This window comes from Eubalaena glacialis, chromosome 2 (assembly GCF_028564815.1).
Source record: "Eubalaena glacialis isolate mEubGla1 chromosome 2, mEubGla1.1.hap2.+ XY, whole genome shotgun sequence".
Taxonomy (NCBI): Eukaryota; Metazoa; Chordata; class Mammalia; order Artiodactyla; family Balaenidae; genus Eubalaena; species Eubalaena glacialis.
In genome coordinates, this window is record NC_083717.1 from 36,434,314 (window position 1) to 36,447,185 (window position 12,872).

Sequence of the window (12,872 nt, forward strand, 5' to 3'; positions counted from 1 at the left end):
CTGGTAACAAATTTAAATTAATTACAAAATCAGTTTTATGTGCAGGAGAAAGGAAGGAGAACAGCGTTTGCAGAACAGAAACTATCTTATTTAGCTCTACCAATCTAGCCAGAAACAGGGCTTCATACCTACTTTTAAAGATGAGGACAGTATGAGGCCTAGAAAGCTGACTTTCTCAGTTTCCAATTGCATGAACCAGCTACACCCAAGCCATTCTAACTTCAAAACCTGAGCTTTGGGCTTCCCTGGTGGCGCAGTGGTTGAGAGTCTGCCTGCCAATGCAGGGGACACGGGTTCGAGCCCTGGTCTGGGAAGGTCCCACATGCCGTGGAGCAACTAGGCCCGTGAGCCACAATTACTGAGCCTGCGCGTCCGGAGCCTGCGCTCCGCAACAAGAGAGGCCGCGATAATGAGAGGCCCGCGCACCGCGATGAAGAGTGGCCCCCGCTTGCCGCAACTAGAGAAAGCCCTCGCACAAAAATGAAGACCCAACACAGCCAAAAATAAATAAATAAATAAATAAATAAAATTTAAAAAAAACAAAAAAACCTGAGCTTTGTCTGCTGCAGCAACTCATAACACAGAAGCCACTAAGATGAGTAATGACCAAAGAAGTTAAGACAAGGACACATCACAACCAGGCTAGAGAATGTAATAAGCACAATAAGAGAGGCAGATACAAGTGCTTGGGGGTCAGAAGAGGACAAAAGCACACAGAGTGGAGGGTTGGTGGATCAGGGAGGGCTTCTGAGAAGCGGTGACATTTGAGAAAGGTCTTGAAGGATGCACTGTGTTACAACAAGCAGAGAAGAGCAGCAAGAAGAAAGGTCGAAATGCTGGGAGTGGGAAGGAGGAGGACACAAACGGAAGGTAAGCAGTTTAGGTTTGGAATTCACAAAGCAAAGCTTCATAATAAAGTCAGCCATGTGAGAAAATGAATCTTGCCAACACCTGTAAGGCAGGGAGGGCAGAGGCCATCACATGAGGCCAGGCAACCTCATACCTGCAAGGAAGGGCACCACACTGCAGACCCAGGACATGGCCAGAACACCAGCTATGTGTGTCCAGCCTGCGGGGCACAGGCAGCAGGGGCTCTCTGGACCCCATGAAGCCCAGATACTTTCTTCCACACGCACCATGGTCGCTCCTTTCCCTCCTCTTCCATTCAGAGGCCTGCGCCATTCAGAGCCAGGACCAGTACCCTCCGTCTGAATGAGTGCAACTCGCTTCTTTTCCCCTTTCATCTCACATCTTTTTCCACAATGTGCAAGGGTTTTGTTTCCCTCCAAGGACCTCCACTAGCAGCAAGGTTGGTGGGATAACTTGGGGGACAAGGAAGTAGGATTCCCCCAAATCCAGCCTTCAGAGAATCCTTTTAGGGACCTGAAAAGGGAGAGAAGGCCTGACTCTCCTCAGGTTCTGTGTCTGCCCCAGGGCGGGGCAGAAGAAAAGCTGGGTCCTGCTTCAGCAGCTGTGGGCCATCTCTGTCAGCTCCTAGGGGTGAAGCATCCCCTGTCCCCAGGACAGGAAACCGGTTCTCCCGGCAGGCCCCCTCCCCATCTGCTCATGGCGGCCAAGCTCCTGTTTGGTTTTCCAGGACATTTAATTTCATTTCGTCCTTACTACCCAATAAGAGAGGTGAAAACTTAATCCCATTTTACCACAGAAGCAATTGAGGCTCAGGGAGCAAAGACTTGTCCCAGGAAAGTGGTAAAGCTGAGACTATAACTCCTTAGACCACAGAAGGGAAGCGGGGATGCCTGTTGGAGTTCGTAATAAAACTTCCTGGCGCCCCCCTTTCTCCACATCCTGGGACACGTCCCCACACTTCCTCTGGAAATAAAGTTTCTGGTGACGAGGGTGGCACAGCCTCTTCTTGGCCGCGGTGGGACCCGAGGGCGCCCCGGAGCAGGCAGGGCGGCAGAATCATCCCCCGACATGGGAGCCAGAGAACTTCAGAGCATTTCGCCCTCCCCCGGGACAGGCAAACACCGACACGTCTGTGTCTTTACCGACAAGTGCCTTCAAGCCCGGCGGGGGCAGACACCTCCTCGCCGGCCGCCGGCTAGGTCTCCGCTGTCTGCGGGGGCCACGGCCTCGCATCAGCTGCATCGATTTAGCGCGTTAGTGGGCCGCGGGAGCAGGAGGCGGCTTCCCGGGCGGCGCAGCAGCGCCCGAGCCTCGGGCGACTCAGCAGCCCGGGAGGAGGGGGAGGGGAGAGGAGGAGGGGCGCCCCCCCGGGGCGCAGGGGGCGGGCGTGCGGGCACACGCGGTGCGCGGCGCTCCGGAGGGCGGGGGCGGCCACCGCGCCGGGCGGCCTGGGCGCACGGGGGGCCGCCCACTTCGCCGCGGCGGGCCCCGACGGCCGGGGGTTGGATGTGGCGGCGCCCGCCGAGCCGAGGCGGACGCGGGGCGGCCCGAGCCGGGGACACGCGCCGGTAGCCCCGGCACTGCAGCGGCCGCAGGATGGCCGAGGTAAGCGTGGCGCCCTCCCCAGGCGCGGGGCCCCCTCAGCGCGCAGGGCGGGGCGGCCGGGGACGCCGCTCGGACCCCGGGCAGGTCGGTACTCGGGGGTGCGCTAGGGGCCATCTCCCCGAGGGCCACCTGCGCGGCGGCGGCGCGGTCTTCCCTGAGGCAGGGCGTGAGGGAGCGTCTCTGCGGCGGGGAGGGCCCGTGGGGGCGCTCGGACCCGTCGCCGCCCGACGTCCCGGAACAGCCCGACGCGCTCTGGGTGAGCGACCCGGGTTGGCGGGCGGGGGCGGGTCCCCGGCGTCCCCGGGGCAGCCCCGGCGCGTCGAAAGTGCGGGGTCGGAAGAGACTGGGCGGCCGCCTTCAGCACTTCTTCCCGCCCCCTCAGCACCTCGGCTTTCGGTCCAAGGACATTGGGACTGTTTCAACCGCTTTTACCTCAGAATTAATTAAACAGCTGATTTTTAAAGTGGCCTTTTTTTTTTTTTTTTTTTTACCTGGATTTTGTTTCCGGAGAATTAAGCGTGCGGTAGCCTTCGGTCACTCGGAGAACTGCGGAGCCGGGCAAGGGACAGTGACGGGGCCTCCTGTCCGGGGCGGGGGGGGGAGGGGTTGTCTACAAATCTTTTGTACAAAACTGCAAATGAAGACGCAGACAGGTCGGGTCAGGAAGCTTCCGGGACAGGATAGATTCGAGGGTGCAAGGTTAGGTTTTTATAAAGGTTACAGCTGACCTGCCGGGGGCGCGGAACAGTTCAGCGCGAGGTGTTTCCCCCCTGGTTCAGGCAGCCCCGGGAATCGGGGTCAGGCTCGAGGGTTTCCACGTCCAAGCCAGACACAGTGGGCTCTGGCTACTTGGGGACGGGCAGCCTGCAGGTGACAGGGGTGGACCGGGCTGCGGAGCCGGCGGCGGTGCCCACGCCGCACTCGGCATCGCCTGCAAGCGCCGGGGCGGTCGGTCCCGCGTCGCGGGTGTTGAACCCCGGCCGCCCTCGGCTTCCCGGCCCGGGGGCGCCGCGCTCGCTCGCCACCCGAGCGCCCAGGCGGGTCCCCGCTGCCGACAGGGCGGCGGGGCAGGGGACCGGGGGTGGGGGGTGCCCGAGGGCGGAGGAGGAGGCCGCGGCGTGGTCCCCGCTGCCCCTCGGGCGCCGCGGGCCAGACCCCGAGCCCCACCGGCCGCCTGGTTTTGCATAACCTCCTAAGGATTTGTCAGCCAGATGTGACAAGATTGTCGAGCAGAGAATGAAGGAGGAGATCTGATATTAATCAGTGCATAGCTCGGAGCCAAACTTTCTCAAATGCGGTGTAGAAACATGTTCTTCTCATTTAAGGCATCTCTTTGTGGCTACGGGGCTGCCACCGGTCTGACTTTGACAGTTAAATGGAATGCCAACTAGCAGCCTTAATTGTATGAGTAAAGTTGTGTGTATTGTTGGGGGGAGGATCAGACACTCTAAGGTTCAGTAATGTCCCCTAGTTTTATGGCCATGCTCAGCGCAGTCCTCTGAAGACAGGGCATTTAAATCGGGCCAGACGCGCCTGGTCGCAGCCAGGCCTCTGCTGTTAACACTTAAGGGGCCTAAAAGAGGCCCCACTGGTGTCCTGGGAATCCCTGTCAGTGTGTGTGTGTGTGTGTGTGTGTGTGTGTGTGTGTGTGTGTCCCATAGAGCAGATCTAGCAACAATTTTTAAAAAATATATTCTTCTTATCAAAGCAACAAAGATTTTGGCTGGACAGTAAGTGAATTGAAAAACAGCATTTAGCAGATAATTTTTTTTTCTGGTGTCCTTTTATTCCTTGCTGTTTTAATTTGATATTGGATTTCATGGGATCTTTTCATAAGATTTCTTAGATTGTTTTTTGCAAATACGTGCTTACGTGTTAAAACTTTTGTTCAGTGATAAATACACTGGCTTCTCAGCTGTCCCCAAATCTGTTGATATATATTACTAAAATTTCATTAAAATTGAATACGTCAAAATAAAAATTTTGTGCATGATGTAAAAGAGCATTACTTCAAATGTTACAGATTGTCCAGGATTTGATTTTTGCTTTAAATAGGTGTGAAAAGATAGCCACCACTTTTGCTAAAATAAATTTTGATAAATAGCTTTATCTTTTTTGTCATACCTAAAAGAATAAGATGTGAGTCATTATTTGATTTCTCATCTAATAAGTTTGCTAACTTTAATTTCCCCAAGAAAGTATTACCATTTCAACTCAACTGTTGGTTGAACATGTTCTGTTATAGTTAAATGCTAAGAAGAGGTGGTGAAATCTTAGAATAAGTACTGCTCATACTCTGGGAACTCATAAATATGTTCAGACATCTGCATATTTTAATTTGGAATATCACCTGTACCCATAGTTCCTATTCCCTTCAGAATAGTAAAGATTTAGCGATGTGCCCTTTCTTCAGTCAGACAGAGAGAGTGGTTAGTTTGAAGTGGTTATTTGGCTGTTGACATCTACTGGGATGTGGAACGATGATCTGTTTGCTCTGGTTATAATTCACACTAGAAATGTTAACGAAAATGGAGTAATTGCAGTGGAAGCATAAAGTTTACATAGAGGGTTATCTTTATTTTATTTTAATTTTTATGCCTCTCCCATGGATCAGTTAGGCCTGCGTCCCAAGCCCATGCCCGTATTCTGTACCTCAGAAGCATCAGCTTGGGAAGAAGGACGAACCAACCCATTGGGTGAGAAAAGCCATATCGGTTTCCCTGTGGAACAAGTAATAATTGTCCTTTAAGCATACACTTATTATTTCCGAATGCCTGTGGACAAATATAAATGGGAAAACATTTTAAAAGTTTAGTTTGTCAGTAAAATTAAACCACAGCATATGGGGTGAGGGGCATAAGTGTCTTTTAGCTTTTGTGTATGGCTTTAGAAGTTGTTTTGACAGTGGCCATTAAAGAGTTGCCCTGAAGGTTCCACAAGGTAAATTACTTGCAGGAGGAGCATGCTTTACCCCAGGGTGAATTTTCACCTCTACAGACATCATTTAGAATGAGTTACTTTAGTCAGAAACAGTCCTGTTTAAAAAGAACTAGATGTGACAAAGTGAGAGAGTGGCATGGACATATGTACACTACCAAACGTAAAATAGATAGCTAGTGGGAAGCAGCCGCATAGCACAGGGAGATCAGCTCAGTGCTTTGTGACCACCTAGAGGGGGGGGATGGGGAGTGTGGGAGGGAGGGAGACGCAAGAGGGAAGAGATATGGGAACATATGTATATGTATAACTGATTCACTTTGTTATAAAGCAGAAACTAACACACCATTGTAAAGCGATTATACTCCAATAAAGATGTTAAAAAAAAAAAAAAAGAACTAGAAATATCTTAGCTAAGGTGAAATCTCAGTGCTAGAGTCAATAAATTTTCTAAATTACTTTATTCTGAGTATTCTGTAGATTTTTAAATTTTATTTATTTAGATATTTTATTTTTGATGACTTATCTGAGAGATGTTAAAGCTAACTGATTCTGCACAGAAGGAGCATCTGGAAAGGGTTGTTTTGGGGGGTTTTTTTCCCCTTTTAAATCGGTTTCTACCTGAAAACCTTATTTCCTCTTATCTTGTCATTCTTTGAAGCCCTTTTTCCTAATTCTGGAAATTCCACGATTCCGGTGCAGCCCCATTTCTCTACTCAGACACATGCCTATTTTATCCAAAAAGGGTGGGTCTAAACAGAGCAGACCTGCTTCACCAGGGTCCAACTTGGGGCCTTCTCAAACTTCGCACAAATAAGCAAACCAGCTATCGCTGTTCCCGTCCACACGTGGACTCATTTTTATAAACCAGCCTAACAAATCACAGGAGGACGCTGCCTTGGGGGTTGATAATTTCACTCAGCTAATGTGAGAGAAAAGAGAGATGGACAAATAAAATGTTGTGAAGGCCAGGTCCAAACAGCCTATGTGGAGGGAAATGGTTGTCTCAGGTAAAGTTAATTCAGGCTAACTTTTTTCATAGGGTTATATTAGTTTGTCTCCTCTTACACATTATTTGTGTGATCCTTCAGTACATGCTAGCAAACATCAAAATTATTTTCCAGCTCTACATCAGCTTCCAGAAGCATTGTCCTTGCTCTGTAGCCCTCTGATTATTTCTTTCGTTATTCATTATGAGGATAAAATTTTTATACAGACAACTCTGTTTCACGATACACCACGCTGACTGTTAAGACAGTGATCAGGATGTCATAAGTAAGTCTGATCTTTTCTTTTTAAAAATTTCAATTGGAAAATCTAGGGGTTTTTTTACACTTCATTTTTAAAATCTAGTTCTCACTAAGTCCCTAAAAGAAATATTGGCAAAATTTTACTTAGCGATGTTCATAATGTCATCGTTATTTTACATCAGCAGCAATGGTGAAGTTGCATTGTTTGTATAGTTGAAATTATCCTGAAGTGTAAATGTCTTTTTTTGTTTTGGTTTTTATTTTTTTCCTTAGGCTGACTGTTGTGTCCAGAAGTTCCCTACATGTACGTTAATGTCCTTTTGTTTTTTGTTGTCAAAGTTTTCTGAAGATTACAACTGAGGTCTCTGAAACTTAGGTTATAAAGGAAAAAAATGTCTCCGTATCATTTATATACCTGTATAGTTTTTTGTTGTTGTTGTTAGTTTTTTTAAGAAGAAATATTTGGTTTGGTTTCTAAGGTAAGATTCACAAATTTTTCTACTTCTTATATTTTCTGTTTTTAGAACTAATAATTTTAAGGAAAAAGGCACAGCTGTTAAATTATTTTGGCACAGAGTTTATACTTTGATTTATAGAGATCAAAGGAACAGGTATTTTCCCCATCTCCCTCTTTGAACTAAACGGCAAGGGAAAACACTACAAGTGCCTCATGCATACTTTCTACTAACAGGTAGACTTGGCCCAACATCTGTTCCCTGAGTTCTACCTCCCACCTGCCGTTTCTCTGCCAGACCCTTCTCCACCCTCTCAGTCTTCTTTGACCGGCCTCTTTTCATCCCCATCCTTGCAGTGAGAAACCAGATTCTGTCAGTTCTCCTTTAGTGTCATTTTTATGTTGCAAATGATACCTGCCTGGTTTCTGAGCCTTCCCAGGGTCCCCTTTTTCAACCGTGCTCATGATAAACGGTGTCTTCCCATTGTTCAGAACGCTGATGGTTCCATGAACCCAAGAGAGAGACTCATGGCTGCCCATCTGGACAGCACCCCCCCCCCCTTTTGGCCTTTCTCGGTCGGCTCTTGTTGCCCATGACAGAAATCTGTGCTCTGTGGCCCAGCCTCCTGGGCTTGACACACATGTACAGGGTGAGCCTTCTTTACGCCTAGGACTGTGGCATTTCCTGCATGCACTGCTGAGAGCATGCCCGCTGCCTCCTGGAGAAAGCCTCCTCTGGGCTCTCTGCATAATACTGCCCTCTCCCTCTATGCCGTCTTACTCAAAACTAAAATTTGGGGGAGAGGTGGAGTCTTGATTTTTTTTTTTTTTCACTTTTTATTATAGAGTATTTCAAGCAAAATTGGACTAGTTTAACGAAGCTTGGTGATACGTGCTTGGGGATTCAACAGTGATCAACTTTGGGCCAATCCTGTTTCGTCTGTTTTCCCTACCCATTCCCCTCACCGTCACCAACACTAAATTCCTTTGAAGCAAATCCTGAGCATTCATTCATAAATATTTTAATATGTAGCTCTAAAATAAAAGGCTCTTTTGTTAAGAAAAGCAATATACCATATAGCATCTAAAAATTAACAGTAACTATGTAATGTCATTAAATTTCTAAAGTGTTCAAATTCCCTTGATTGTCCCTTTAAGTTTATATTATCATTGGTTTGTTCAAATCAGTATTCAAATAAGGTCCATAAATTGTGTCTACTGATCTATAGGTTTACATTTTACTTTTTTCCTTGCAATTTATCTGTTGAAAAAGCTGGGTCATTTGTCTTGGGGAGTACTCCCCAGCCTGGATTTTGGTGATTGTTTCCTCGTGATATCATTTAAACATTCCTCTATCCCCTATACAAAAAGGCTTGATCTAATACAGATTTGAACTTTTTGGGCAAGAGCACCCCATATGTAGTAGTATGTATCCTCCAATGCAGAGGCAGGTGACCTAGTTGTTATCTTTTTCATTAAGAGTTGCAGAATGCTGATATTCTAATTCTTCATTTATTTATTTACTGGAATACTATAAAGAGAATCTTTGCCTCGTCAGTGATTTGGTTGCCCTGAAGTACAATTTGTATGAAAAAGGATACATGCTTAATTCTTTCCCTTTGTTTAACATTTTTTGGTTCCATAGCATCCTCTAAAGGGGGCCAGTGAGTTTTACATTTGTTTTTAACTGCCTTATGAATTGCTAGATTTTAATACAGTAAATGACTCGCACTAATTTTTAGCAAATCATATTTTCTGTTCAGCAATTCTTTTTTTTTAATGAAATTTTTAGTGTGTATTTTGTTGTGTGACTGTGATACAATACAGCAATTTTTTAAAATATATTTATTTATTTATTTATTTTTGGCTGTGTTGGGTCTTCGTTGAAGTGCACGGGCTTCTCATTGCGGTGGCTTCTCTTATTGTGAAGCACAGGCTCTAGGCGCGTGGGCTTCAGTAGTTGTGGCACGCGGGCTCAGTACTTGTGGCGCACAGGCTTAGTTGCCCCGTGTCATGTGAGAGCTTCCCAGACCAGGGCTGGAACCCGTGTCCCCTGCATTGGCAGGCAGATTCTTTTTTTCTTTATTTTTTTTAATTTATTTTTCTATACAGCAGGTTCTTATTAGTCATCCATTTTATGCACATCAATGTCTATATGTCAATCCCAATCTCCCAATTCACCCCACCACCACCCACACCCCCCACCGCTTTCCCCCCTTGGTGTCCATACGTTTGTTCTCTACATCTGTGTCTCAACTTCTGCCCTGCAAACCGGTTCATCTGTACCATTTTTCTAGGTTCCACATATATGCGTTAATATACGATATTTGTTTTTCTCTTTCTGACTTACTTCATTCTGTATGACAGACTCTAGATCCATCCATGTCTCTACAAATGACCCAATTTCATTCCTTTTTATGGCTGAGTAATATTCCATTGTGTATATATACCACATCTTCTTTATCCATTCATCTGTCGATGGGCATTTAGGTTGCTTCCATGACCTGGCTATTGTAAACAGTGTTCCAATGAACATCGGGGTGCATGTGTCTTTTTGAATTATGGTTTTCTCTGGGTATATGCCCAGTAGTGGGATTGCTGGATCATATGGTAATTCTATTTTTAGTTTTTTAAGGAACCTGCATACTGTTCTCCATAGTGGCTGTATCAATTTACATTCCCACCAACAGTGCAAGAGGGTTCCCTTTCTCCACACCCTCTCCAGCATTTGTTGTCTGTAGACTTTCCGATGATGCCCATTCTAACTGGTGTGAGGTGATACCTCATTGTAGTTTTGATTTGCATTTCTCTAATAATTAGTGATGTTGAGCAGCTTTTCATGTGCTTCTTGGCCATCTGTATGTCTCCTTTGGAGAAATGTCTGTTTAGGTCTTCTACCCATTTTTTGATTGGGTTGTTTGTTTTTTTAATATTGAGCTGCATGAGCTGTTTATATATTATGGAGGTTAATCCTTTGTCCATTGATTCGTTTGCAAATATTTTCTCCCATTCTGAGGGTTGTCTTTTCATCTTGTTTATGGTTTCCTTTGCTGTGCAAAAGCTTTGAAGTTTCATTAGGCCCCATTTGTTTATTTTGTTTTTTATTTCCATTACTCTAGGAGGTGGATCGAAAAAGATCTTGCTGTGATTTATGTCAAAGAGTGTTCTTCCTATGTTTTCCTCTAAGAGTTTTATAGTGTCTGGTCTTACATTTAGGTCTCTAATCCATTTTGAGCTTATTTTTGTGTATGGTGTTAGGGAGTGTTCTAATTTCATTCTTTTACATGTAGCTGTCCAGTTTTCCCAACACCACTTATTGAAGAGACTGTCTTTTCTCCATTGTATATCCTTGCCTCCTTTGTCATAGATTAGTTGACTGTAGGTGCGTGGGTTTATCTCTGGGCTTTCTATCTTGTTCCATTGATCTATATTTCTGTTTTTGTGCTGGTACCATATTGTCTTGATTACTGTAGCTTTGTATTATAGTCTGAAGTCAGGGAGTTTGATTCCTCCAGCTCCGTTTTTTTCCCTCAAGTCTGCTTTGGCTATTCGGGGTCTTTTGTGTCTCCATACAAATTTTAAGACTTTTTTGTTCTAGTTGCGTAAAAAATGCCATTGGTAATTTGATAGGGATTGCATTGAATCTGTAGATTGCTTTGGGTAGTATAGTCATTTTCACAATATTGATTCTTCCAATCCAGGAACATGTTATATCTTTCCGTCTGTTTTTGTGTCATCTTTGATTTCTTTCATCAGTGTCTTATAGTGTTCTGAGTACAGGTCTTTTACCTCCTTAGGTAGGTTTATTCCTAGGTATTTTATTCTTTTTGTTGCAATGGTGAATGGGATTGTTTCCTTAATTTCTCTTTCTGATCTTTCGTTGTTAGTGTATAAGAATGCAAGAGATTTCTGTGCATTAATTTTGTATCCTGCAACTTTACCAAATTCATTGATTAGCTCTAGTAGTTTTCTGGTGGCATCTTTAGGATTCTCTATGTATAGTATCATGTCAGCTGCAGACAGTGATAGTTTTACTTCTTCTTTTCCAATTTGTATTCCTTTTATTTCTTTTTCTTCTCTGATTACCATGGCTAGGGCTTCCAAAACTATGTTGAATAATAGTGGCAAGAGTGGACATCCTTGTCTTGTTCCTGATCTTAGAGGAAATGCTTTCAGTTTTTCACCATTGAGAATGATGTTTGCTGTGGGTTGGTCGTATATGGCCTTTATTATGTTGAGGTAGGTTCCCTCTATGCCCACTTTCTGGAGACTTTTTATGATAAAGGGGTGTTGAATTTTGTCAGAAGCTTTTTCTGCATCTATTGAGATGATCATATGGTTTTTTTCTTCAATTTGTTAATGTGGTGTATCACATTGATTGATTTGCGTATATTGAAGAATCCTTGCATCCCTGGGATAAATCCCCCTTGGTCATGGTGTATGATCCCTTTAATGTGTTGTTGCATTCTGTTTGCTAGTATTTTGTTGAGGATTTTTGCATCTATATTCATCAGTGATATTGGTCTGTAATTTTCTTTTTTTGTAGTATCTTTGTCTGGTTTTGGTATCAGGGTGATGGTGGCCTCATAGAATGAGTTTGGGAGTGTTCCTTCCTCTGCAATTTTTTGGAAGAGTTTGAGAAGGATGGGTGTTAGCTCTTCTCTAAATGTTTGATAGAATTCACTTGTGAAGCCATCTGGTCCTGGACTTTTGTTTGTTGGAAGATTTTTAATCACAGTTTCAATTTCATTACTTGTGATTGGTCTGTTCATATTTTCTGTTTCTTCCTGGTTCAGTCTTGGAAGGTTATACCTTTCTAAGAATTTGTCCATTTCTTCCAGTTCGTCCTTTTCATTGGCATGTAGTTGCTTGTAGTAATCTCTCATGATCCTTTGTATTTCTGCAGTGTCAGTTGTAACTTCTCCTTTTTCATTTCTAATTTTATTGATTTGAGTCCTCTCCCTCTTTTTCTTGATGAGTCTGGCTAATGGTTTATCAATTTTGTTTATCTTCTCAAAGAACCAGCTCTTAGTTTTATTGATCTTTGCTATTGTTTTCTTTGTTTCTATTTCATTTATTGCTGTTCTCATCTTTATGATTTCTTTCTTTCTGCTAACTTTGGGTTTTGTTTCTTCTTCTTTCTCTAGTTTCTTTAGGTGTAAGGTTAGATTGTTTATTTGAGATTTTTCTTGTTTCTTGAGGTAGGCTTGTATAGCTATAAACTTCCCTCTTAGAACTGCTTTTGCTGCATCCCGTAGGTTTTGGATCATCGTATTTTCATTGTCATTTGTCTCTAGGTATTTTTTTATTTCCTCTTTGACTCCGTCAGTGATCTCTTGGTTATTTAGTAACGTATTGTTTAGCCTCCATGTGTTCTGTGTTTTTTACGTTTTTTTCCCTGTAATTCATTTCTAATCTCATAGCATTGTGTTCAGAAAAGATGCTTGATGTGATTTCAATTTTCTTAAATTTACTGAGGCTTCATTTGTGACCCAAGATGTGATCTATCCTGGAGAATGTTCCATGCACACTTGAGAAGAAAGTGTAATCTGCTGCTTTTAGATGGAATGTCCTATAAATATCAATTAAATCTGTCTGGTCTATTGTGTCATTTAAAGCTTGTGTTTCCTTATTAATTTTCTGTTTGGATGATCTGTCCATTGGTGTAAGTGAGGTGTTAAAGTTCCCCACTATTATTGTGTTACTGTCGATTTCCTCTTTTATAGCTGTTAGCAGTTGCCTTATGTATTGAGGTG

The 12,872-nt window shown here is 44.2% G+C and overlaps 1 protein-coding gene across 1 annotated transcript in view; it reads left to right on the plus strand.

The window, feature by feature from the left end:
- Window positions 1-3,767: 3,767 nt before the first annotated feature.
- Window positions 3,768-12,872, plus strand: part of BNC1 (basonuclin zinc finger protein 1) — a 30,153-nt gene continuing 21,048 nt past the window's right edge. Inside the window, exon 1 of the mRNA XM_061181736.1 lies at window positions 3,768-3,845. Within this exon, the coding sequence (XP_061037719.1) occupies window positions 3,768-3,845 (78 nt within the window). The remainder of the gene's footprint in view (window positions 3,846-12,872) is intronic.